Source organism: Nicotiana tomentosiformis, chromosome 6 (assembly GCF_000390325.3).
Source record: "Nicotiana tomentosiformis chromosome 6, ASM39032v3, whole genome shotgun sequence".
Lineage (NCBI taxonomy): Eukaryota > Viridiplantae > Streptophyta > Magnoliopsida > Solanales > Solanaceae > Nicotiana > Nicotiana tomentosiformis.
Genome location: NC_090817.1, coordinates 38,756,710 through 38,782,445, shown reverse-complemented (window position 1 = coordinate 38,782,445; position 25,736 = coordinate 38,756,710). Strand labels below are relative to the sequence as shown.

Below are 25,736 nucleotides of genomic sequence, written 5' to 3'. Positions count from 1 at the left end.
CATCAATAGCCAATCTCGGCCTCGACCCTTGTTGACATTTCGACTACGACTCATGTCGACATCTCGATTATGGCTCATGTCGGCACCTCGACCAATGACTTTGTTGCATCTTGGGCGAGCTCGACCGACTCCTTCCTTAATGCCATATTTACGCTAAATTTTCTAGGGACGGATTTTGACCTATACAGTATCAACTCAAGGTTTGTTTGGTTGAAAAATAGGTTATGCAGGGATTGATAAAGCATGAATATTTGTAATATAGGGATTAATAATTTAAGAAATATAATGTGGAAATCACTAATGCAATGATTATAAAGTATTCACTCCGTCCCAAAAAAAAATAATACAGTTCGAATTTCGAGAGTCAAACGAGTTGTTCTTTAACAATAACTTTTTTCTTTAATACAAGATGTATACAATGTGTTTTTTAGCGTTTCACTACATTAATCTCTCCGATAAATGCTCATACTATTAATGTTGAGGCTAATTAGAAAAAAAATATATTAATCCTTTCTTAGGTTTTTAAAACAACAATTATTTTGAAACAAATATTTTTGATAAACATGTCCCAAGTAAATATGATCGAAGAGTGTATTACATTCTTCTCTTTCTTGGTAATGACGAAATCATCCACTTCAATGGTGAGCGTGAAAATACAAATAGCAGCCATTTTACAGCCAACCATGAACCACGCAGCATTCTTTCACTTCCTCTCGTTTAGCACGCCAATTATATACACATAGGCGCACACTCTTAACATATCATTGATTTTTTCACCAATAACTTTTCGAATATATTTTTAAATACAAAAAATTGTAAGATACCTAACAGCATATAAATTTATCATCCTTTAATTTAACAGGAAAATGGTCAAAGTGGTTTTGAAGGAATGAAATGATACATTGGGATAAAGCAGAAAATATGCAATAGTCAAATTATGAACGAAAAACTCGCGTATGACGTATCAAAATTTATGCTTGTTCATTTTACTATAGCAAATTATGGATTTATTATTTATTGAACCCTCTTTTTAGTTCTCTATTGTGTTATGTGAATGATACTTAATTATTGATATCACCTTTTTAATGTTTTTGGATAATAGGATAATTATATTAATACTAGCATAGTATTACATATTTTTGTTGTGAGTAACTACACTCAAATTACCAAGTTATTACAAACAGAGGTAGGATACAAAGGTTGAATGCCTGAACTGCCACATCCTTCTCCCCCACCCCCACCCCCACCAAAAAAAATGAAGAAATAAAAAGGAAATGGACGAGAAGAAAGGAAACAAAAAGGCAAGACAAGCGGGAAGTAGGCAGTGCGTGCGAAGTGGGAACTAGTCTTTCGCCTTTTTATACAACCGCACCATGCGCTCGCCACAATTCATGGCTTACTCCAATTCCTCGACAACTTATAAGCATTGGGAGCCCCCCAACTAACAAAAACTTTTTTAAAAATTTTAGGAATCGAAAATCATCTTCTAGAAGTAGGAGTATCCAAATCGTTTTCATCCCCAATTTTAGGTTTCTTCCATCAGTTCGTAAAAATGGTGCGTAATTGTTTTCTTATTATGTGTTCCAGCTAATTGTAGTCTGCTAATTTTGTCATTTGCTTGGCAGAACAAGCTGGGGTTTGCGCGCAAGGAGAAAGTTCAGCAATTCATGTCCGTAACTGGGGCAAGGTAGGTACCTTAGTCATGTAACACTAAATCTTACTGAATTTACATTTGTTCTCATTTTACATTGTCAGTCTTTTGTATGCTTCTCTTTGTGTATAAAATTTGAGGATATCAAGATGCTTAGTGGGCGTTTGGACATAAGAATTGTGAAATTCCGGATTTTTTTTTTCAAAGCGAAAATGATATTTGAAAATTAGAGTTGTGTTCGGACATGAATATAATTTGGAGCTGTTTTTGAATTTTTGTGAGTGACTTGAAGTGAAAATTTTGGAAAACAACTTTTTGAAGTTTTTCAAAATTTCGAAAAATTTCAAAATTCAACTTCAAATGAAATTTGAAAATTTCATGGACAAACACTTATTTCCAAAAAGAGGAAAAAAAGTTCGAAAAAGTGATTTTTTATGGCCTAACGAGCCCTAAAATCACGAACTTCTAAATTTCTCATAGACGTCATTTAGTAATGTGAACTCTCTTCGTTCCATTTTACGTGACATTATTTCCTTATTAGTTTGTTCCAAAAAAGAATGACATCTTTTCATATTTGAAAATTAATTATTGTTTACCCTTAATGGCATATTTTTATACCCATAGACATCTTATAACATATTTAAGACCACAATTCCAAAAGTCTTTCTTTCTTAAACTTCGTGTCCCGTCAAACTACCTCATGTAAATTGAAACGGGGGAGTAAATCTTAGATAAACTCCTTTAAGAACAAAAAGGAGTACCTTATGTTGAATAAGACCTCATCCAAACAAAAAATATGGTAATTGTGTTTCGTGTTATGCCCCCAAAAGAAGTCATTAGAGTTCTGGGGATTGTTCATATCTTTGATTACCAAATCCTTATATCAAGTTCTGAGTTATTAGTTTCTGGAAGTTCAATACAATTAGGTATTCTTTGTTTCTCATTTTCTGCGAACATTATCACAATGGTGTAGATATTTGGAGCTGTAAGGTCTAGGTGTAGGTTTCCATTTAGTTTATTTGTGTTTGGGTGGTCGTTTTCAATTTCTGGTGGACTGAAAGTTAAATTTGCTCATATAAGCATGTTTTGTTACTTTTTGGGTAAATTTGCTCATGTAACCATGTTTTGTAACTTTTTGGCTATGCCCGAGGCGTTTTTTTTCATCTTCCTGCGAGGGGGCTATGCTCATAAAGAATTCTGGTATACTAGTAGACAATGTAATGAGTTAACTGAAGATATTGCGTTTGGACTTCAGGAAATATCGCGTGAGACTTTCTTGCTACTTCCTTGGGCGAATGCTAACCCAATTTCTTGATGTGTAGGCATTAATTTCATAATTTAGTTACATAATGAGAGTCATTTTGTTTTTTAGAGTTATCATAATTGGTTGTGGAGTGAGGTTGTTTTGGAGAAATGTGTTACTTGACTGTATAAGTTTTAGTGTTTGTTGATAGTTTATACTCCCTGTGCCTCATTTATGGGACACAATTTGAAATAGTATGAAGTTAATAAGTTAATTAACTATGTATGTACCTTATCAAAAAAAAGTTAACTATGTATGTTTCTTTAATGTCTCAATACCATATATTGTGATGAGATATTTGTGCAGCAGGAAAGTAACTGAAAAATGTTTTGGTTAGTTATGAGGAGTTTGCATAAAAGAATATGGATTCCATGATTCCTTTCCTAACTCTCATCCACCTATTGATGACCTCTTTCTCGGTGAAGATAGTGGATGGTTTTTATTTACACAGTAACCGAGTAATATGGCAATGTAAAGTATAATCCGATATACTTAACACCATAATTCCAAAAATGTTGGAGAGAAAAACTTATTTTGTAGCCAGAGAAAGGTCGGTTGAACTAATCAAGCTACACGATATAATTCCTCTGCTTTTGATACAAAATTATTGAGGGAACAAGAAGCTTTTTAGTAGAACAGGATTAACCACAGCAAAACAGCAGATGCAATGTAGTGGACATATTCAATCGCCTTGCTGTGGTACAAACTACTAAGGGAAGAAGACGATAAATGATCATCATTCTGGAAATTAACCACCATATGGGATAGACATGCACTGCTAACAAGATACCATTATTTACGGAGAAAAGAATTTATCAGTCAAAGGAATCCAACTCGGCAATATAGGAGTTATAGCTTTGTCAGGTAGCATCCTCTAGCCTTTAAATATTGGCTGGAGGAAGCTGCAGCAATCACTTGTCATATAGATAATAATGACACCAATTTGTGGTGGATGAAAGGGCATTAAAATTCCAGAGGTTCTAGGGTTAATGTTAGATGGACAAGGAATGGGATGTTACAACCAGTGTAGTGCTACAAAGATAAATCTAAGTAACTGGGGAATTGCAAGTAGGGGAAGTTATAAAGATGAATGGAACTGAGTTTAGATCGAGTTCCCATTCAGAGTAGAAGCAATTATGATCGGCTGATGGGTCTTGAAAGGACAGAAACTCTTGCTGGATTTCTGATTGCCGATAGCCTCTTGCCACTGGAATAAGTTAAACCTAGCCATGTATGGATCAAACTCTCGATCTTCCCACAGAATCTATGCTCAGACGCGGAGGCTTGTGATATGGGCAAGCACTCTATTGGACTGAGCCGATTGCATCTATGGTGGATTAGATTATGTGCGGAGCCGTCGGCACGTGGAGCAGATCTCGCTGGAAAATTCCTCCTTTGTCCGGCGCGTGGGAGGGAGTTTTCCGGTGGGATTGACTGTGGTTTGGTCGCCTGAGCCTGAGGAGTCTTGTGGTGGTGGAGGTTTTTGCACAAGATCGACGGAAAGCCGTACAACCTCTTAAGTCGTCGGAAAATTGCACGTCGACAAGGTCTTTCTTTCCGGAAGTTGTTGGAATGATGCACAACGATAATTTTCTCACTAAAGCTCTGATACCAGTGAGAAGTAAAGGCACCGGAGAAAGATGTTATTGATATCCATTTATTACAATACAAGGAGCCTATTTATATCTACACTCTACAAATATATACTACTCCTATTCCAATGTGGGACTAAGCATATATACATAAATTATCTAACAGTTTTGAAGTGTATGATTATTGGATAAATTGAAGTGGTAATATATAGTGTTGAAGCAAGGGTGGGATGGGAAGGATTGTCGGTGGGTGGGTGAGAAGAAAGGTTGGGTTGGCGCAATAGAGGGAAGTGGCAATGGATGTGGACTTCGGTTCATGGCTTAGGTGGATGAGTGAGGAACAAAAAATTTGTGGCAATTCTTATTTAATATATAGCGATTAGGATGGCTTAAACGCCAAATGGCTCAGGTGTAGAGGAACGACATTGCATTAAGGTGAATTTCACTGTCCGATGGCCAATTGGCCACTCATACAACTATCTCTATTCAGCTGGCAAAGTAGAGGCTCCCCCTACTCAAATCCTTCACAAAAGAATAAAAAGAGAAAAATTCCATAGTAGTGTAGTTATCTTGGCAAAATTGGGAACATAATTGAGGTTATTGTTTAGGAGCAAGAGAGTGTAAGGTATTGAGAAACTTAAAGTGAGGATTCGTTGCACTTATGTTAGTGTTACCGGTATGAGATATTGAAATGGTGTTACCATCACCTGCTGCAATTTCTTCTGGACTTGGAGCGCTGATAGTGGCAAGTTCATTGAGAGATCGAACTTGGTGGAGGTAAATACAACGGGAAGGGTCTCTTTGGGAAGACGAGCCAAATGATCACGCAAACTAAAGATTCTTGCTTGAGATTTGGTTGCGTATGCACTATGCAGAGCATCCCGGTAGCCTTAGCTGACTGCAATGGTGATAGTATCAGCAAGTGTTGGATTAACTGAGGTCAAGATAGCGTTTTGCATTAGCTTTTTTTGGCGATACCATGCAACGAATTTAGGATTTTCGACGTCTCGATTGTTTTGAGACACTGATGAGTAGGGGCAGGGTGAGAACCATTGAGATGGCCTAATAGGTTGTGACCACGCATAAGCATAACACATGAGCTTTCCGAAGGGATAAGATGTGGCTGCCAGCTAATTTGATGGGTAACTGGATTACAAAATTAGATTGAACAACAGTTGTATCGGTTTTGGTATCGAAATTGAGGACAAAGACGTTTGAGGCCATTTAATAGGAAGGGTCGGACAGCTATTAGAAAAAAAAAGTTGAACTCATGAGAATTAATTTTCTCTTGATACCATATGAAATATATGACTCGCGATAGAATGAAAAGAGAGTTTTTTTATTGAATGTATGCTGAGAATATAGAGTTTAGACAACCTTTACAACAACTTAATGGTTAAGAACTATCCAAACAGACCCTAAATAGGAGGAGAAAGTTACAACAAACTTAACGACTAGGAACATAAATTTAAAACTCTAAATCATAGGAATAAGATAATAAATAATATAATCATTTGTTATTTCTATGCAAATTTGATGCTACCTTTTCAGTTATTGGGAAGTTCATTTACCGCATAAATTTGTCATAAAAATATATTAGGGTAAAAGTAATATTAAAATAATGCCACTTGCCTCTCTAAAATTATAAGCATTAATTACAATTTTATGGTCTTCAATATAGAGTCGGATATTGAATTTTAGCAACTTTTAGCGCATCTTAAAGAGGGTAAGGCGAAAGGAGCATCTATTTATCAGGTATTTTCTTGTATACTATTATTTCTGTGACATGTTGAAGTATCACTGTCATTCATAATTCTTGGTTATTAAACATAAGTTTAGGTTGTTATTTGCTGGTTTTTTATTACGGTGGAACCATGACATTTATTATTTCATATGGTGAATCATGGTGAGAAAGCACGGGAGAAAATATGTTATTGATATTAGATGAACAATACAATACAAGAGGTCCTTATTTATAGCTATACTATACAAGGACATACTATTCTTCTACCAATGTGGGACAATACTACACTATATACATGCTGTAAACTAACACTCCCCCTCAAGCAGGTGCATACAAATCATATGTACCGAGCTTGTTACATATATAACCAATACGAGGACCAGTGAGAGACTTGGTGAAAATATCTGCAAGTTGATCATTCGACCTCACAAACTTTGTAGCAATCTCTCCTGAAAGTATCTTTTCTCTGACGAAGTGACAATCAATCTCAATGTGTTTAGTTCTCTCATGGAACACCGGATTTGATGCAATATGAAGGGCAACTTGATTATCGCACACAAGTTCCATCCGACTGATTTCACCAAATTTCAACTCCTTGAGCAATTGTTTGGTCCAGACTAGCTCACATGTTGCCATAGCCATTGCTCGATATTCTGCTTCTGCACTAGACCGAGCAACTACATTCTGTTTCTTGCTCTTCCAGGACACCAAATTTCCTCCTACTAAAACACAATATCCAGACGTAGAACGTCTATCAGAAGGTGATCCTGCCCAATCAGCATCTGAGTATCCAATGATCTGCTCATGACCTCGATCCTCAAAGAGTAACCCTTTGCCTGGAGCCGATTTTATATATCGAATAATGCGGACAACTGCATCCCAATGACTATCACAGGGAGAATTCATAAACTGACTTACAACACTCACAGGATATGAAATGTCGGGTCTAGTCACTGTGAGATAATTTAATTTTCCAACCAGCCGCCTATAGCTTGCAGGATCGCTAAGCGGCTCCCCCTGTCCTGGCATAAGTTTAGAATTCGGATCTATCGGAGTGTCAACAGGTCTGCAACCTATCATCCCCGTCTCCTCAAGAATGTCTAAAGCATATTTTCTTTGAGAAATAACAATACCTGAGCTAGATTGGGCAACCTCAATACCTAGAAAGTACTTCAATCTGCCTAGATCCTTAGTTTGGAAGTGTTGGAAGAGATGCTGCTTCAGATTGGTAATACCATCCTGATCATTGCCAGTAATAACAATATCATCAACATAGACTACCAGATAAATACAGAGACTTGAAGCAGAGTGTCGATAAAACACAGAGTGATCAGCTTCACTACGAATCATGCCAAACTCCCGGATAACCGTGCTGAACTTACCAAACCAGGCTCGAGGAGACTGCTTTAGACCATAAAGTGACCGACGCAAGCGACATACAAGGCCACGAGACTCCCCCTGAGCAACAAAACCAGGTGGTTGCTCCATATAAACCTCATCCTCAAGATCACCGTGAAGAAAGGCATTTTTAATGTCCAGCTGATAGAGGGGCCAATGACGCACCGCAGCCATGGATAGAAAAAGGCGGACTGAAGCCACTTTAGCCACGGGAGAGAAGGTATCACTGTAATCGAGCCCAAATATCTGAGTATATCCTTTGGCAACAAGACGGGCCTTAAGTCGATCAATCTGTCCATCGGGACCAACTTTGACTGCATAAACCCAACGACAACCAACAGTAGATTTACCTGAGGGAAGAGGAACAAGCTCCCAAGTACCACTTGTATGTAAAGCAGACATCTCGTCACTCATGGCTTGCCTCCATCTTGGATGAGACAACGCTTCACCTGTTGACTTAGGGATGGAAACCGAGGACAAAGAAGATATAAAAGCATAATGGGGAGATGACAGACGATGATAGCTCAAACCGACATAATGAGGATTAGGGTTAAGTGTGGTCCGTATACCTTTCCGAAGTGCAATCGGTGTACTAGGAGCAGGGTCCCGCAGCAGGAGCAGGGTCAGGTGCAGGACGAGAACCAGTTGGGCCTGATGGAAGACGCAAACGACGATGATAAGTCAAGAGTGGTGTTCCTGTGGCTGGGGAACTAGGGGGAACAACACTAGACTCCTCAACGGTTGGTACGGATGAAACCTCTGTGGTCGAAGGTGGAGGAGGAGCTATAGTAAACTCCTCAAAGGTCGGTATAGGTAAGACCTCAGATATATCATGGTGGTCAGCAGAGGTAAAGAAAGGTTTAGACTCAAAAAATGTGACGTCAGCTGACATAAGGTACCTACGAAGATCTGGAGAATAACAACGATATCCCTTCTGAACACGAGAATAACCAAGGAAGACACACTTGAGAGCACGAGGAGCTAACTTATCTTTCCCAGGGACTAAGTTATGAACAAAACACGTGCTCCCAAAAATACGAGGTGGAAGAGAGTATAAGGGTGACTGGGGAAACAATATTGAATGCGGAATCTGATTCTTGATGGGAGATGAAGGCATCCGATTAATCAAATAACAAGCTGTGAGAACTGCATCGCCCCAAAAACGCAACGGAACACGAGATTCAATTAGAAATGTGCGAGCAGTCTCAATAAGGTGCCTATTCTTTCTCTCAGCAACCCCATTTTGCTGAGGGGTATAAGGACAAAATGTCTGATGAATAATTCCTTGAGAAGTCATAAACTGCTGAAATTGAAAAGATAAATATTCTAAGGCATTATCACTGCGAAAAATATGAATAGAAACACCAAATTGGTTTTTGATTTCAGCACAGAAACTCTGGAATATAGAAAATAATTCAGAACGATCTTTCATTAAGAAAAGCCAAGCACATCTTGAATAATCATCAATGAAACTGACAAAATAACGAAATCCCAAGGATGAACTGACTCTACTAGGACCCCATATATCAGAATGAACTAAGGAGAAGACAGACTCTGCATGACTCTCAACACTACGCGAAAAGGAGGCTCGGGTATGTTTCCCAAGTTGACACGACTCACAATCTAATGTAGACAAACTAGATAAACTAGGCACCATCTTCTGAAGTTTGGATAAACTCGGATGTCCTAAACGTCTGTGGATTAGATCTGGAGGATCTGTAACTAGACATGTTGTGGAAGGACTGAGTGAGTTAAGGTAGTAAAGGCCTTCTGATTCACGCCCTGTACCAATTGTCTGTCCCGTACTGCGGTCCTGCATAATAAAAGAATCGTCAATAAAATATATACCACAATGGAGGGCACGAGTCAAACGACTAACAGATGCAAGACTAAAAGGACAGCCAGGGACATAAAGAACGGAATCTAGGGTGATAGAAGACAAGGGATTAGCTTGTCCAACTCCTTTTGCCTTAGTTTGACATCCATTGGCTAAAGTAACAGTGGGAAGAGACTGTGAATATACAATATTTGACAAAAGTGATATATTACCAGAGATGTGATCAGAAGCGCCTGAGTCCATGACCCATGGGCCAAGAGTGCTAGACTGGGAAACACAAACAAAAGAATTACCAGTAACAGAAGTATCAGTCTGAGCAACTGAGGCTACTTGTGGAGATGTCTGCTTACTTGCTCGATACTGAAGGAGCTCATTATATTCTTCTTTAGATAAAGAAAATCCTTGGTTACATGGAGTCTCGGTCTGAGCAATGTAAGCATTTTTGGGTGGATGACCATGTAAGGAATAGCACATTTCACGAGTGTGTCCAAGTTTGTGACAATAAGAACACTTGGGTCTAGATCTTCCAAAACGACCTCCTCCTCGTCTATGCTCCATAGTTTGAGATGCCCGAGCATCCATTGTCTGGGATACAAGAACAGAGGAATCAAGTATCTGTGATGAGATCACTGGTGGACTTGGTGCTGCAGCAAGGCGGAGTAATCGAGAGAATAATTCATCAACTGTCGGGACAGATGGACTAGCCAAAATCTGGTCGCGTACTGAATCAAGATCATTAGGAAGTCCAGCGAGAGTAAGAACGAGAAACATCTTTTGTCGCTGCTCTTGTTGTTTTTCCACACTAGCAGAAACTGGCATCAACTTTTCAAATTCCTCCATGACTGCCTGTACTTGACCCAAGTAAGTAGACATATCCAATTCCTGCTTCTTTAAGTTTGTCATCCGTGATATCACATCATAGAAGCGAGATATGTCATTAGTGTATAAGGTGCGTGCCTTTGCCCAAACCAAATAACATGTCTGGAATGGACGAAACAAGGGCATCAACTTGGAATCAATAGATCGCCACAAGATGCTACATAACTGAGCATCGATTTTTTGCCCAAAGTGCTATTGCCTTTTCATCTCCATCGCTAGACTGTTTGATTAGATGATCTTGAACACCTTGACCTCTACACCATAACTCGACAGATGAAGTCCAAGCTAAGTAGTTTGAACCTCCCATTAAAGGTTCCGAGGTAATAATAGCACTAGAGCTTCCAGAACTCATGTTTCTAGACCCAAAAGCATCAAATCCCAAAGACATTGTTGCAAATTATTACCAAATAGGAGAAAGAATCAACTGTAATCCACTGAAACAGTGTACGGAAACACAAAAACAGAATATTGAAACTGTAGCTTTCAGAATAGTACTGTAGCTGTCGGAATAGTAATGTAGCTGCCGGAAAAAACTCAAAGTTGTCGGAATGAAATGAAAACAGTAGGGGTAGGATCGGAATTACCAGGCGACCCAACTGCTCTGAAGGAAGATTTTCAAAAAATGGCCGGAAGTGGTCGTACGCGCCGGCGCGTGAGCTCACGCGCGTGAGGAGGCTGCTGCCGGAGTTTTTCACTGGGGTTTGGTCGCCGGACAGTTACGATTCTTGTGGTAGTGTTGGATTTTGCACAACACTGACAGAAATGAAGCAGATAGAAAACAGCCTTAAAAAAGTACTGATTTCTCTTTCCCGGAATCGCTGGAATTTATGCACAGCGATTTCTCTTTCCCGGAATCGCTGGAATTTATGCACAGCGATAAGTCTCTCACAATTGCTCTGATATCATGTGAGAAAGCACGGGAGAAAATATGTTATTGATATTAGATGAACAATACAATACAAGAGGTCCTTATTTGTAGCTATACTATACAAGGACATACTATTCTTCTACCAATGTGGGACAATACTACACTATATACATGCTGTAAACTAACACTTATTTCATATGGTGAATCATGGTAGCTAAACTGGTTGGCTACCTAAACTTCCACCTTATTAGTTGGGGTTCGATTCACCACCTTGTAATCCTTTTCTCGTTTTCCATCCCCCTATCTTTATGTACGTATGTGTATGTGTGTGTGTGTGTATATATATATATATTATATGTATACACACTTGTTTGTTTCATTATGAAAAGACTCGATGATTTGAGAGCAAAACATTGGCAATTTCTGTGATATTTAAATGCCAAATGGCTGCATTTTATCCCAATTCAGGATCTTAAGCAAATTCATTTTTCATTTATTTTGTCACAGGATCCTCTAAAAGAACATTAATGTTTACATGAACATTTTAAATTTTTTACCAAAAAAATACTGTGGATTAACTTGAGAGGCCCTATTTGCATAGCTTACCCCCCTTAATCTTTATGTTTGTACACAGTGAGAAAGTTGCTATTCAGACTATGAAGACCCACGATTGGCATCTTGAAGGAGCATTGGAAGCATTCTACAACGAGGGAAATGCTAAGGCAGTTCAAGAGAAAAATCGATGGGAGGTGCTTTTCAATAAATACAAAGGTAAAAACTGTCTCCTATAATTTTGAAAACTGAATATTACTTATTATTTTGACAGTTTACATGTTTACTCCTTTGATACTATTTTTCTTATAGAATAATCTACATCTGCTTTATCAATAAACAAAAGCATCTGTGCAAACTTGGTTGAATTTTCTCTTTTATTTTTAATAATTTATTTTGGTTATCCTGGGCCAATGACCATTACTAGCTGGAACAATGGGGCAGTCAAAATAACTACTGGTATCCAGTAAACCTTACAGGTTGGTGACAATCATTCTGATGTCTTGATCCTGGAAGAAGCTGATATGGAAAAGAATGAAGAATAAACATACGTAGCACTCTTCTTATGACACTTCTGCGGATGGGTTGCTTCTGTAGAAAACATAATTAAGTAGATAAAATTATGCTCTCTTCAAAAGATGATATGGTCACACCCTTCAACTGGTATCAAATTCAATGGTTCGTCGAGACGAGTATAGAGATGGTGGAATGATGGCGTGGGGCTGAGCTTACTGCCTTTGCCCGTTTATAGGTCAGTTTCATACCTTTGCCAATAGCTTGAAAACTCACACACATAAAAGAAGCCTCTGCCCTTTGCCCGTTTATAGGCCTGTTTCATACCTTTGCCAATAGCTTGAAAACTCACACATAAAAGAAGCCTCTGGCCTTTGATGGCCCAAGAGTTGTGGTGATGGGTCATGTGGAACTTAGTTCGAGGGAGATTGTTGGATGTGGGAACAAAGTCGACATTATAAGTTGATAAGTAAAAGGAGCTATTATCACATCCTGTTAAGAGTATCTTTGTGTTGGTTTAACCCAACAACTGATGTCAGAGCTTCAGTGACAGGTTCAACAAGCTCACCGGGCGCTTTTTTCCATAAATATTGGTCCTAGTATGACAAGCCCTTGAAGCTAGTAATAATCTAATGATATTTACATGTTCACCTCTGCCTGGTCAGGTACATGTTAAATAATATAACACGGTTGGGTTTACACGTGGACTGAAGATATTTTTTGGATTTAAGTTCTCTTTCTTTTGAAGTAGAGAGAGATGGATCAATAAGAGCGAGCCTAAAGTAGAATGAGAGAGATTATGCTCAAAAAGCTTATAATGAGTGCGCCTGGAGCAATGTCAGTGGCTCTATGGGCAGATTTGAGAGATAGAAGTCAAGAGCATCTCGATGGATTGAATTGAGAGAGAGAAGCTCAAATGATAGGATATGAGGAGAGAAAGCGGTTGTGCAGACGTGCAGGGTTTTGACTTGTTGAGGAAATAGAGCAAAGAAACCCACGGAGAGACATGGCAGTACCAAGCCGATGTAACGGTATGATAGGCGAAGAGGAAGAAGAAGCCTTTTTAGAACAAGAAACTAAGTTCAAGAAGCCCGATTCCAATGTCAATCCCAACCACCTCAACTCTTCGACGCTGCCAAGTATGGGAAGCTCGACGCTCTACGTCATGCCCTCATCGATTGTGTTACATGCGCGGGGGTGCTAGAGAATACATTTATCCTTCATCGGTTGTGTAAGAGTTTCCAAGTGGATTTTTAATAACTTGTGCCACTCCACCCAATGCCTTAACGTTTTGGGTTGGATGCTCAGACTCGGGTCTCACCGCTATCCATTAGGGGTGGGTATCTGTAGGTTTTACAGAGAATGAAGAATAGAAAAATCTGATTTACTAGCAATTTAACAAGTTGAACATGAGTTTGAAGAACTTTGAAAGAAAATCAGGAATCTGATAATGAAAGCAAACTTACATATTCATTAGAAACTTCAGACAAATTTATAAAGTTTACAAACTCAACTGAAAATAAAAAACCAACCCCTACAAATTAGGGATAACATAGAAACTAAATGACTGTTATGCAGTAAATAACTGCTACACAATTTTAAGACACTTGGACTGGTGCAGTTCTTAATGCAGTTTTCTAACACTCCTCCTTGCTTTAAGAGCTGCAAACTCCAAGTTTTTGCATGAGAAGCTCAAATTTGTTACCTGGTATAGGCTTGGTGAAGATATCAGCCAGTTGCTCCTCAGTTTTGCAATACAGTAGAGTTACATCACCATTCTTTTGCACATCTCTCAAGAAGAAAAACTTGATGTTGAAGTGTTTAGTTTTCCCATGAAATACAGGATTGTGAGAAATTGCTATCGCAGCTTGGTTGTCCACAAATACTTCAGTGCCTTCAGTTTGTTTCATGTGTAAATCAACCAATATTTTTCTCAACCACAATGCTTGATTCGCTGCTGCTGTTGCAGCCACAAATTCTGCCTCTGCAGTAGATTGAGCAACAATGTCCTGCTTCTTTGAACACCATGAAAAAATTCCCTAGCCAAGACTGAAGCAATACCCCGATGTGCTTTTCATGTCATCCACAGCTCCAGCCCAATCACTATCAGAATACCCAAGTAGTTTCAGATTTTGACTCTTCTGAAACTTGACACCGTGATTAATGGTCCCTTTGATGTATTTGATAACTCTCTTGGCTGCTTTTAGATGCACCTCACTAGCACAATGCACGAACCTCGATAAAATGCTTACTGCATACAAAATATCGGGTCTTGTAGCTGTGAGGTACATCAAACAACCGATTAAGCCTCTGAAGTATGCTTCCTCCACTTTATCTGCTCCATCATTTTTGCTTAGTTTCTCTTTTTGGTTCATAGGAGTGCTCATCTCCTTGCAATCTTCCATGTTGAATTTTTCAGAATCTCCTTGGCATACTTCTTCTGACAAATGAAAACCTCATTTTGTCCTTGCTTGATTTCCATTCCAAGAAAGTAGGACATCAGACCAAGGTCAGTCATCTCGAAGGCTTGCATCATTTCTTGCTTGAAATTCTCGATATACCTTGTATTGTTCCCTGTAATTAGTACATCATCCACATAGATAGAAACAACAAGGATATCAATGCCATTATGTTTAACATAAAGAGTAGATTCTGATGGACTATTTTCAAAGCCTAGGCCAAGCAAATGGTCATCTATTCGACCATACCAGGCCCTTGGTGCCTGTTTAAGACCATAAAGTGCCTTTCTTAGCCTATAAACTTTGTCCTCTTTTCCTTTCACCGCAAAGCCCTCGGGTTGCTCCACGTAAATTTCTTCCTGAAGTAAACCATTGAGAAATGGCGATTTGACATCCATCTGGTACACTTTCCAGCCCAATTGTGCAGCAAGAGCAAGAAGTAACCTGATTGTGTCAAGCCTAGCAACTGGTGCAAATGTATCAAAGTAATCTACACCAAAAGTTTGTGCATATCCCTTAACTACAAGTCTTGTTTTATGCTTGTTGACTGAACCATCAGGATTTAGCTTGGTTCTAAAGACCCATTTCAACCCAATTACCTTTCTGTCTTGAGGTTGATCAACAAGCTCCCAAGTCTTGTTCTTCTCAATCATAAACAACTCTTCTTTCATTGCAGCTACCCAGTTCTCATCATTCTTGGCCTCACTGTATCCAGCAGGTTCACATACTGCTACATTGCATTGCTGATATATATCAGAGAGCAATCGAGTACCTTGAACTGGTGAATGATCAACCATCTCATCCTTCCATGAGGCTGATATTTGCTTTTCAGGAACCTTTCGTGCTGAGTCAAGAGAATTCAGGATAGGTTTCTTTGAGTCTTCCCAACACCACTCTTCATTCTCCATAAAATACACATCTCTACTGAAGATTATAGTCTCAGTTTGTGGTTGGAAGACCTTATATGCCTTTGAAACTGTACTGTATCCAATAAAAATGCATGGGTCAGACTTTTTGTCTAACTTATCTCGTTTAACCTGAGGAACATAGGAAAAACAGAGACAACCAAACACTTTAAGAAAATTTATTGATGGTTTAAATCCATGCCAAGCTTCAAAAGGAGTTCGATCCTTCACTGTTTTTGTAGGAAGCCTATTTTGGAGAAACACTGCTATACTTGCTGCCTCTGCCCAGAATTTCTTTGGCAAGTTCTTGCCGTGCAACATGCATCTAGTCATCTCCATAATGTATCGATTCCTTCTCTCACTTACTCCATTTTGCTGTGGAGTATAAGGAGTAGTAAGCTAATGATTGATCCCTGCTTCCTCACATAACATGTTGAATTGTTGAGAAGTATATTCCTTTCCATTATCTGATCTTACCGACTGAATTTTACAACCGCTCTCATTTTCTACTTTTGCTTTGAACCTCTGAAAGATATTAGCAGCCTCTGACTTGTATTTGAGAAAGTAAATCTAACACATGCGGGTTAGATCATCAACAAAAATGACATAGTAAAGGCTACCTTTTAGTGAGGGGGTCCTTTGAGGTCCTGCTATGTCAGTATGAATCAATTGTAATTTCTTCGAGGCTCTCCAAGTTGTCTTTGGAAATGGAAGTCTGCTTTGCTTCCCGTATTGACAAGCACTACAGTTTGAAGAATTCACTTCCAACACAGGTAAGTCCTCAACTATTTTCAATTTTTGCATTTTAAGCAGCCCTTCATAGTGAAAATGTCCAAGTCTCTTGTGCCATATTTCTGCAGCACTTCCTTTGGCTGAAAAAATGACATGCTCCTCAAATAGATCTAATGAGAAACTTTTGCCTCTCATTTTTACTTTAAACAATTCTTGATTTGACACATCCTTGATCAAGCAATGTTTATCTTCAAAAATTAATTTGTAGCCTTTTTCCATCAACTGACCAACACTTAGCAAGTTTTGGTCTATGTCAGGTACATAAAGCACATCAGAAATTGTTTTAGTACCTGAATGACTTGGAATAGCAATTGGTCCTTTTCCTCTGACAGCAATATGTTCGCCATTACCTATTCTGACTTTAGTAATGGTCGTGGGCTTCAATTCCTTGAAGAGGGCCTTGTCATTTGTCATGTGGTTAGTGCAACCACTATCAATCAACCAACAATCGCTCGACGATCTACTTGAAAAATATGTAGCGACAAAGAGTTGATCTTCCTCCTCTCCATCAACAATCTGAGCGTCTGCTTCTTGCTGCTAACCGTTGTTCTTGCAAATAACAGCTTCATGCCCAAGTTGATTACATTTACTACACCTGGCATTAGGCCTTTTCCAACACTTGTATGGTGGATGGCCTTTTTTGCCACAATGCTTACAAGGAGGATAACTTCTTTTTGCGTTTCCTGCTTTACCTTTGGTGGTATTTGCTGAAATGCCTTCATTATTTGTTGGTTGATTCTTCTTGTTCTTCTTCTTTTTGTTTCCACCATCTTGGTGTTTGTCTGGCAATGCTCCCTCATTATTTCCTTCTTCTCGCATAACCCTTCGTTGTTCTTGAGCCTGCAAAGTATTCAACAACTCTGCCAAAGTGATCTTGGATAGATCCTTCGTATTCTCCAAAGTGGTTATGGTTGCTTCAAATCTCTCTGGCACAGTTACCGGAATTTTTTCAACAATACGAGAATCATTGAACTCGGAACCAAGCAATCTTACACTGTTTGCTATGTTTAGGAGCGTTTCAGAGTAATCTTTGATGGTTTCATTTTCTTTCATCTTCTGCATCTCGAAGTCTCTGATGAGATTTAGAACTTGCATGCCTCTGATCCTTTCATCCCCTTCATATTCTGCTTTAAGATAATCCAGATGGCTTTGGCGGACTTTAGAGACATAATTCGAGTGAAAATTGTAGAAGATACTGCTGAAAATAGACAAGCCTTTGCCTTTGATTTTCTGGTTTTCCTGTCTTTATGGTTTTTAATCTGGGCCATAGTTGGATTGTTGGGTAGCGGAGGAACTTCATAATCCTCTTCGACTGCATCCCAGATATCCAAGGCATCCAGATAAGTTTCCATCCTCACAGCCCAAATTTGATAATTTTCACCATTGAAAATAGGAGGTGCCATTGTTGAGAAATTTGATTCTGCTTCCATGCTTGACAAATCTATCTTATTGAGAGTTTTGAGTTTAGTGAACACCCACAGATCCCTTAAGAAAAGAAAGCTCTGATACCAATTGTAGGTTTTACAGAGAATAAAGAATAGAAAAATCTGATTTACTAGCAATTTAACAAGTTGAACATGAGTTTGAAGAACTTTGAAAGAAAATCAGGAATCTGATAATGAAAGCAAACTTACATATTCATTAGAAACTTCAGACAAATTTATAGAGTTTACAAACTCAATTGAAAATAAAAAACCAACCTCTACAAATTAGGGATAACATAGAAACTAAATGACTGTTATGCAGTAAATAATTGCTACACAATTTTAAGACACTTGGACTGGTGCAGTTCTTAATGCAGTTTTCTAACAGTATCGGTTGGTTCGGTTCAGTTGTGAATGTTATCGGTTCGACGTAATGATTATCGGTTTATAAATATTCTAAACCGATAACCGAACCGATAAGATATCGGTTATCGGGTATCGGTTAATTGGTTATCGGTCGTTATTGGTTCTGTATCGGTTTACCCGGTAAGATAACTTAATTTAGAAGGAAAAGCATAGTGTATAACGCTAATTGATCTTATAACCTTGATCCCTTTCAATTATGTTCTAAAGAGTGAATAAAAGTTTCATGGATACATGTGTGCCCTCATCAAAAAGTTTGTTCAATTGCATAAAACAATTGCTCAAATGTACTTCATATATTCACACATGAATGAATATCATTTAGATTATGAAATGAAAGAGGATGACTTCACCATATTAACTTGTATCCTACCAAGACAATGACTGAAGAACTCATTATTAATTTTTCATCTAATTACAAAAGCTGCTTTCATATCAAGAATTAAGAGATTTGCTCAAGTCCGCTTGTCGAAACACGATAGAAACAACACAAAATAGTAGCAATTACACCTTAAAAATTAAGAAGTCCAAACATAGTACTAATAGAGAATGAAGCCCTAAGGTGGCTTTATACACCTAAGAGTAAAATTATAATTTTAGTAAAGCTTATTGGATTATCGATTAAACCGTTAATAAAATTGGGCAAACCGAGACTCGAACCGATAACCCAATAATCAAATAACACAAAACCGTTACCGAACCATTAACCCAATAACCCTACCGATAACCAAAAAACCTTTTTCGGTTCGGGCTATCGGTTTTACCCGACATATACTCAGCTCTACCATCCATTATCACAAAAAAAAAAAAAAAATTATCACATACTTGGCTCACCAAAAGAATCAAGTCTGCACTTAAGGGGCGTATTAGGATTAATTAAGTAAATATAAGTATGCTCTCTAACAGCTCAAGCTTTTAGATGAAATGATCAAAAAGAAGCTCCCAGCAATAGACAACCGAAGTTGGATTGACCATTATTTTAGGCATTCAAGGCATTTGGGGTTTACCATGGATCGGTGCTTGCATATTTTTTTGGTGCCTTTAGACTCGAACATCAGAGATATTGATTAGTAACTACGTGGAGTACAGTTGTTTGAGTCTAGCGTGCTTTGACCTGAACTTGCATAAGATAGATTAAAAGTTCACAATGTCAAGTTACACTGTTCTGTACAATCTGGATTTATCTGCAGTTATAGGCATGTTGCAACTTATGAAGCCATCATGAGCTATTAACTTTGTTATTCAAGTGATCAATGACGTTGTATGCCTGAAACTTAATTCTGGTTAGATATCTTTTTTGAGGACACGAGTTTGAAATATTCACTAATTATGATCCTTTTTCTTACAGATAACTAATCCAATGCCTAACTATAGAGCATTGTAAACTTTTACTGAAATTGGTCACTTAACTATAAACTGGTTTACATTTTAACATTGTAGTAGGGTAATCATTATCTCTTTTGCCGGGTTAGCCTGTAGAGTGGTCCTGCCGTTATTACTCTTTGAAAGAAAATGGTCCTACCATGAGGTGACAACTGAACCTACAATCCTTTTTCCCTTGTACAAATTTGCCCCGTTGATATCATTGAAACATTGAACTCTCAGTCAGATGTTCCTTCACATTTTTGTAACCTTGCCCATGCAACCCATCCCAACAACTACCAACTCATTTGATCTCTCATGTCTCTTAAGTGACCCCCTTCTCTTGTAAACCCCTTTCCTCTAGGAATGGGAATGGAGTTGGCTCTGCGAAGAAGGGATAGGGTGTGGAATTTGTAGGCTCTTCCTAAATCAATGGATGAGACTTTTACCATCATAAATACTGATCTACTAATAAGCCTATTCCCTTTAGCAAACAATTGGAAACACATATGGTAGACCGAGAACCTGATTTGCTTGATGCTATGGTAAACAATTGTGAACCCTTTTACTAAAAGCTAAAGTAGCTTTTGTCATTCTTTGCATTCAAAGGCATCTTTATTGAGATGGGTCTATTGTATAACGTATACTTTGTGAGCAAAATTGCATTATCTTAATGGATCTCTTTTATATGGCAATCTCTATATGTGTGTATGTAAACAAATATTACTCTTTTCCATTTCGCAGACCCGAAGGCTGACATGATTATGGCTGATGGTATTAGCAACCTCTGCAATGACCTTCAGGTGCTTTACCCAATTGGCTGATCTAACGAGTCAAGAATTACTGTGTTCCATGATTAGAATTCAAGAGAAGTGCTTTTAGGTGTTGTCTACAGTAGATTGAGTTGTATAGTTTGTCCTTCTAATCTTAATTTAAACTTCTGTAGTATCGCATGCTGTTGTATATGGTATATTTCGTTGTCTTCTTCCTACCTTCCTGATAATTTCTTGGTGATCATGCCTGATTGATGTAAAACCTTTTATTTTCTTGTCAGGTTGAACCTCAGGATATAGTTATGGTATGTGCAATTATCCCTTTCCTCTACTTTTCTATTTCTGTCTCTCCACCTCTTTCAAATACTCCCTCCGTTTTAAATAGAATGAACCTATTTCTCTTTTAGTCAGTTTCAAAAAGAATGAACCCTTTCTAAATTTGGAAACTATTAACTTTAGAATTTTCCTTTTACCTTTAATGAGATGATTTATAGCCACACAAATATCTATGGATTGTTTTACGCCACAAGTTCCATAAGTCTTCTCTTTTTTCTTAAACTTCGTGCCCAGTCAAATAGGTTCAAACAAACTGAAACGGAGGGAGTACTAGTTTTGAAGGTGGGGGGAGGAACGGGGCGATGCGAAAAAGATTTTATTGATTGTATTGTATTGGAAAAATTAATTAACGAAAAACGACTATTTAACTCATACAATCAAAATGACACTTATGTCACTGTAAAATTTAAGCCATACCAATCTGGTTGATTCTCCTGCAGCTTGCTCTTCTTTTATTGATTTTGAGTAAAAGAATAAGTTTTCATTTTCATTTGAAAGTAATATTTTTAATTCACTTACAATTGCCTTCAATTACAGTTGGTGCTTTCATGGCACTTTCAAGCTGAAACCATATGTGAATTCTCCAAGCAGGAGTTCATTGGTGGAGTACAGTCTCTTGAGTAAGCCTAGATTAAGGCCTTTGCCACTCTATAGTTAAATTTCTTTTATTGTGGCAAGTATAAATTTTAGATGTTTAATGTATAATGAAGCTGTATCCTGAATGGCAGAATAGATTCATTGGAGAAGTTCAAGAAAAAAATCCCATTTTTGCGATCTGAGCTGAAAGATGAAGGTATGTCATGACACGGAATTCTCCATTGTTGGTCAAAGAAATTACATCATTATTCAATAATTTCTTATTTGAAATTTCAACATGGATTTCAAATCACTTTAACTGGTAATTTTATCTGACTAGATGAAAGAATTCCTTACCTTTTGCTCTTTTTAAAACCCTTTTTCCAGATACTTTCCGTGAAATTTACAACTTTGCTTTTGATTGGGCAAAAGAAAAGGTTTGTACTTTATTACTGATCCCTCAGTACCCTTTTTCTCTCAAAGTTCTAAGGCTGTCTTGAGTTTGCATTTTCTTTTTCTTTTTCTTTTTCTTTTTTCAATTAATTAATTCTAAATGACTGCTATTTATTTTACGTTCAGAAGCTTCTTCATTTGCTTGGCTCTCCTTGTCTTTCATGTATTCATTTGACTTGTCAGATACTAGTATGTTGAGAATATGTCTAAGATGCAATAACTCAGTTTGTTGCTGCCGATTCCTAAAATGATTCTCCTTTCCCCACATTACCAGATAAGCCGTGATGCATTTCAAAGTTATCCCATGTTTACTATTTAGTCTAACTGAATAGTTCGTACATAGGAAGCTACTTAGCTTATACCAAGAATCTTGGGGTACAAGCACTTAATACTGGGTTTTTTATGCAGGCTCATTAGCAGAAGACAATCTAAAGCCAAACGAATCACCTTTAATTGGGATGTTGCAGTAAATTATTGAAGTTCTTCAATAGAGTTGAATGGAAAAGGAAAGATATAATTAATTACAACACGTCATTAGTTATAAGCACCTATACTTAAAATAGAAGACCCTGAGCGGACAAGGTTTATGTTGTGTGTATAGTACCTCGAAAACTTTGTTTGCAGCAGTTCACATCGTGTCACTACACAGTGGAACAAGCCACACCTAGGCAGAAATTTGATTTTGGGTTTAATCTTAAAGCGAGGAAACCAAGAAATTGTATGAATGGTACCTATCAAAATGAAAGCTGATAAAATACAATAAGTCCTGTACCCAGGGAATGGTATAGTGGCTGAGTGGAGTAACAATCTGGAGAGTGTTTGAGTTCCAGTTAGAACACCTAAAACACTGCCCCCCCTCCCCCCCCCCCCCCCCACACACACACACACACACTATTGTTGAAGTCCAGGAGATCTTGGTCTAGGTGCACACAAGATTGAAACATCACCAATGTTAAATAAAATAGTATAAGATCTAAACACTTGAAAGCAGGAAGGTACCTACACTTCCGAAACTGAAGGGAAAGTGGAGGCTCGCTTCCGGTGTCGTGTGATAAGAATGTGCCGCTGAGACTTAAAAGGTAAGTTCTACAAGGTTGTAGTTAGACCGACTATGTTGTATGGAGCAGAGTGTTGGCCGGTCAAGAACTCTCATACCTAGAAGCTAAAAGTAGCTGAGATGAGGATGTTGAGGTGGACGTGTGGGTGCCCGGGTGGATAAGATTAGGAATGAAGTTATTTGGGAAAAGGTGGGAGTGGCCCCTGTGGAGGATAAGATGCGGGAGGTGGGGTTGAGATGGTTCGGGCATGTTAAGAGGAGAAGTATAGAAGCCCCAGTTAGAAGGTGCGAGTGGTTAGCCTCGGTGGGTAGCCGGAGGGGTAGAGGTAGGCCTAAGAAGTCTTGGGAAGAGATTATTAGGCGGGACATGGCGCAGCTGTAGCTGACTGAGGACATGGCCCTAGACAAGAGGGTGTGGAGGTCAAACATTAGGGTAAAAAGTTCGTAGGTAGTCGAGCGTTTCTCTTTGTCTTACTCAGTTCGTTAGCATTAGTGTTAGTATGATATTTTTTATTCATAGATTGCTATTACTACCTAGAGTTTGAATGCATTCTTGGATTCAATCTTATTTTATCTTGCTGTTATTCGTATTCCTACTTGTTGCAATCTCTGCCCTTCCAGGGGTAGGGGTAAGGCTGCGTACATCTTACCCTTCACAGACCCCACTTGTGGGAAACTACTGGGTTTTGTTGTTGTTGTTGTTGTTGTTGTTGTTGTTGTGTTACATGAGTATGCTAGTTTGCATCCATGGTTTGGCTTGATTTATGGGATGATTGTTGTATATATCATCTGATTCCTGTATATTAGCGCTACTACTTTCTTCATGTGATATCAATAAATAACTTTTGAACCATCAAAAAAAGGTCTCCTGTCTTACCATAGCGAATAGAATTCTACAGTATTCAGTGAACACCACTGAGCAGCAGATCTTTATGTTTTTCTTTTCCGCTTTGTTGGTTTGTACTAGTTCTGCATGTTTTACTTACATTTTGCAGTTTGTTATTTTTCATAACCAGGAAAAGCTCAAGAGTATGGTTCGGATAGTAATAACATTTTAGGATGACAAATGCCATGCCTGTAGTTTCAGCTGTATATGTCTTATCTTACTTCGTTATATTAGGTAATGGTTGTTTATTTATAGATCTCTTAGTAAACATTTGAATGGAGATTTCCGTATATTTGACATTATACAAGGGTACAAAACATATACTCTCTCTGAGCTTCCTCTACTGCACTAGGGATAACGATATCCACTTAATTTTCAGGGTCAGAAATCTTTGGCCTTGGAAACGGCAATTGGTTTGTGGCAGTTATTCTTTGCAGAAATGCAGTGGCCATTGGTTGAGCATTGGTGTCAGTTTCTCGAGGTAATTGAGATGAAATCCTCGGATATCCATTTTTTAAGTTGTTATCTATGTACAGGCAGCTGACTACGTTTGCTAGGTTTGCCGATTCAGTTTTTTTGCTTAATGAAGATGACATCATGCCGTATTTTGCTGGATGCTCATTGGTTCTGTTTACTTGATGTAGTCTCATGCTTGATAATGCTCCACCCCTTTTGATTTGTGTCTATTTTAATGTGCACATGATTTTCACTTGGTTCGTATTTCCGCATGACAACTAATGTGCTGTTACAAGTGTTTTTGAGGATGCTATAACTCACCCCTGTCCTTGCTTTCTTCTTGTGGTATGCTTTTGCTGCCAACTGATTCAGGAACGGAATATGAAGGTTATCTCACGTGATGTTTGGCTACAGCTACTGGAATTTGCAAAGGTAAGTTCCGACTCATCACTTTAGCGTATTAGCTTTCAAATACACCCTCTCTATATATTCTCCACCTTCTCCCCGTACTCCATCCAATTCCCTCTGACTTTCTGCTATTAGTTTATTATCTAAATCATGTCAAAAGATGCCTAAAGGTTTTGTACTTACAAAAAAGAGAAAAAAGTTGCCGGAATGTTTCGCACATCAGTATGTATTATTTCAAGTTATTTTCAAAGGAAAATAAAAAAAAAAGAACATTATATTGGTATCTATGATGTCTTACGCAGACTGTGGACTCTACATTATCAAACTATGATGCTGAAGGAGCTTGGCCTTGTCTTCTTGATGAATTTGTTGAATACTTGATTGAAAATGGTCATTGTGGGAAAAAGTCGGATGAATGATTGAATCCTGAAGTACCGATGGAGTGCTGTCACTTTCAATGATGTGAAATGTTCTTTTTTACTTTTTGCTTCCAAGAACAACTCCTTGTACAAAATAAGTGAGGTAAAGGACCACTTGGAATTGTAGATGAGTCTTGCGTGTTCCTGTACTTGTCCTCACTGTCGATTCAAAGTTATCATTTTTTGTTTGGATTTACTTGATTTATTAATGAGTCATTCTTTGGAAAAACTCCCCAAGAGCAAAAAATTAGGGGAACTGATACTAACTTCTAGTACTTGATCTAACAATGGAAAAACCCTTGAGCGTTCAGCTTCATCTTTCTGGCATTTCTCCAGTGCAGAGTGAGTGTTTGAATTATTGGAAGGGAATGGGAAATTGCACTTGTGTGTCTTGTTCGACTTCCAAAGGAAACTGCAATATTTTAACAATATATTCCTGTAATGTTGGGGGAAAGAGAACGATTAAACAGTATTGCGTTTGATGTCAGAGTGAAGGTTAAAATAGAGAAAGTAGTCCTTTGAAATTGATAAATTAAACAAAACATAAGTATCTTCACTTGTGTAGCTAAATATAGATCCAAGAGTTGAGTTGCAAAAGTCCCATGAGCGAGCTAAAAATGCTTTAGCTACCAATCCCTTTTGTTTATTGGTCTTTGTATATACGTTTTGG

The 25,736-nt window shown here is 38.2% G+C and overlaps 1 protein-coding gene across 2 annotated transcripts; it reads left to right on the top strand.

The window, feature by feature from the left end:
- The first annotated feature begins 1,216 nt into the window (after positions 1-1,216).
- On the top strand, positions 1,217-25,295 carry LOC104117431 (uncharacterized). 2 transcript variants are annotated; one of them, XM_070177283.1, is made up of 12 exons: positions 1,217-1,555; positions 1,626-1,687; positions 6,228-6,301; positions 11,907-12,043; positions 20,447-20,505; positions 20,757-20,780; positions 21,349-21,431; positions 21,540-21,604; positions 21,775-21,824; positions 24,163-24,264; positions 24,612-24,671; positions 24,950-25,295. In XM_070177283.1, exons 4-12 carry the CDS (start codon positions 11,929-11,931, stop codon positions 25,064-25,066), a joined length of 675 nt encoding a protein of 224 aa, XP_070033384.1. In that variant the 5' UTR covers positions 1,217-1,555; positions 1,626-1,687; positions 6,228-6,301; positions 11,907-11,928; the 3' UTR covers positions 25,067-25,295. The 2 variants fall into 2 exon arrangements, with proteins under 2 accessions (XP_070033384.1, XP_070033383.1); XM_070177282.1 differs by lacking the exon at positions 6,228-6,301 and having other exon boundaries at positions 1,221-1,555.
- The last annotated feature ends 441 nt before the right edge of the window (positions 25,296-25,736 follow it).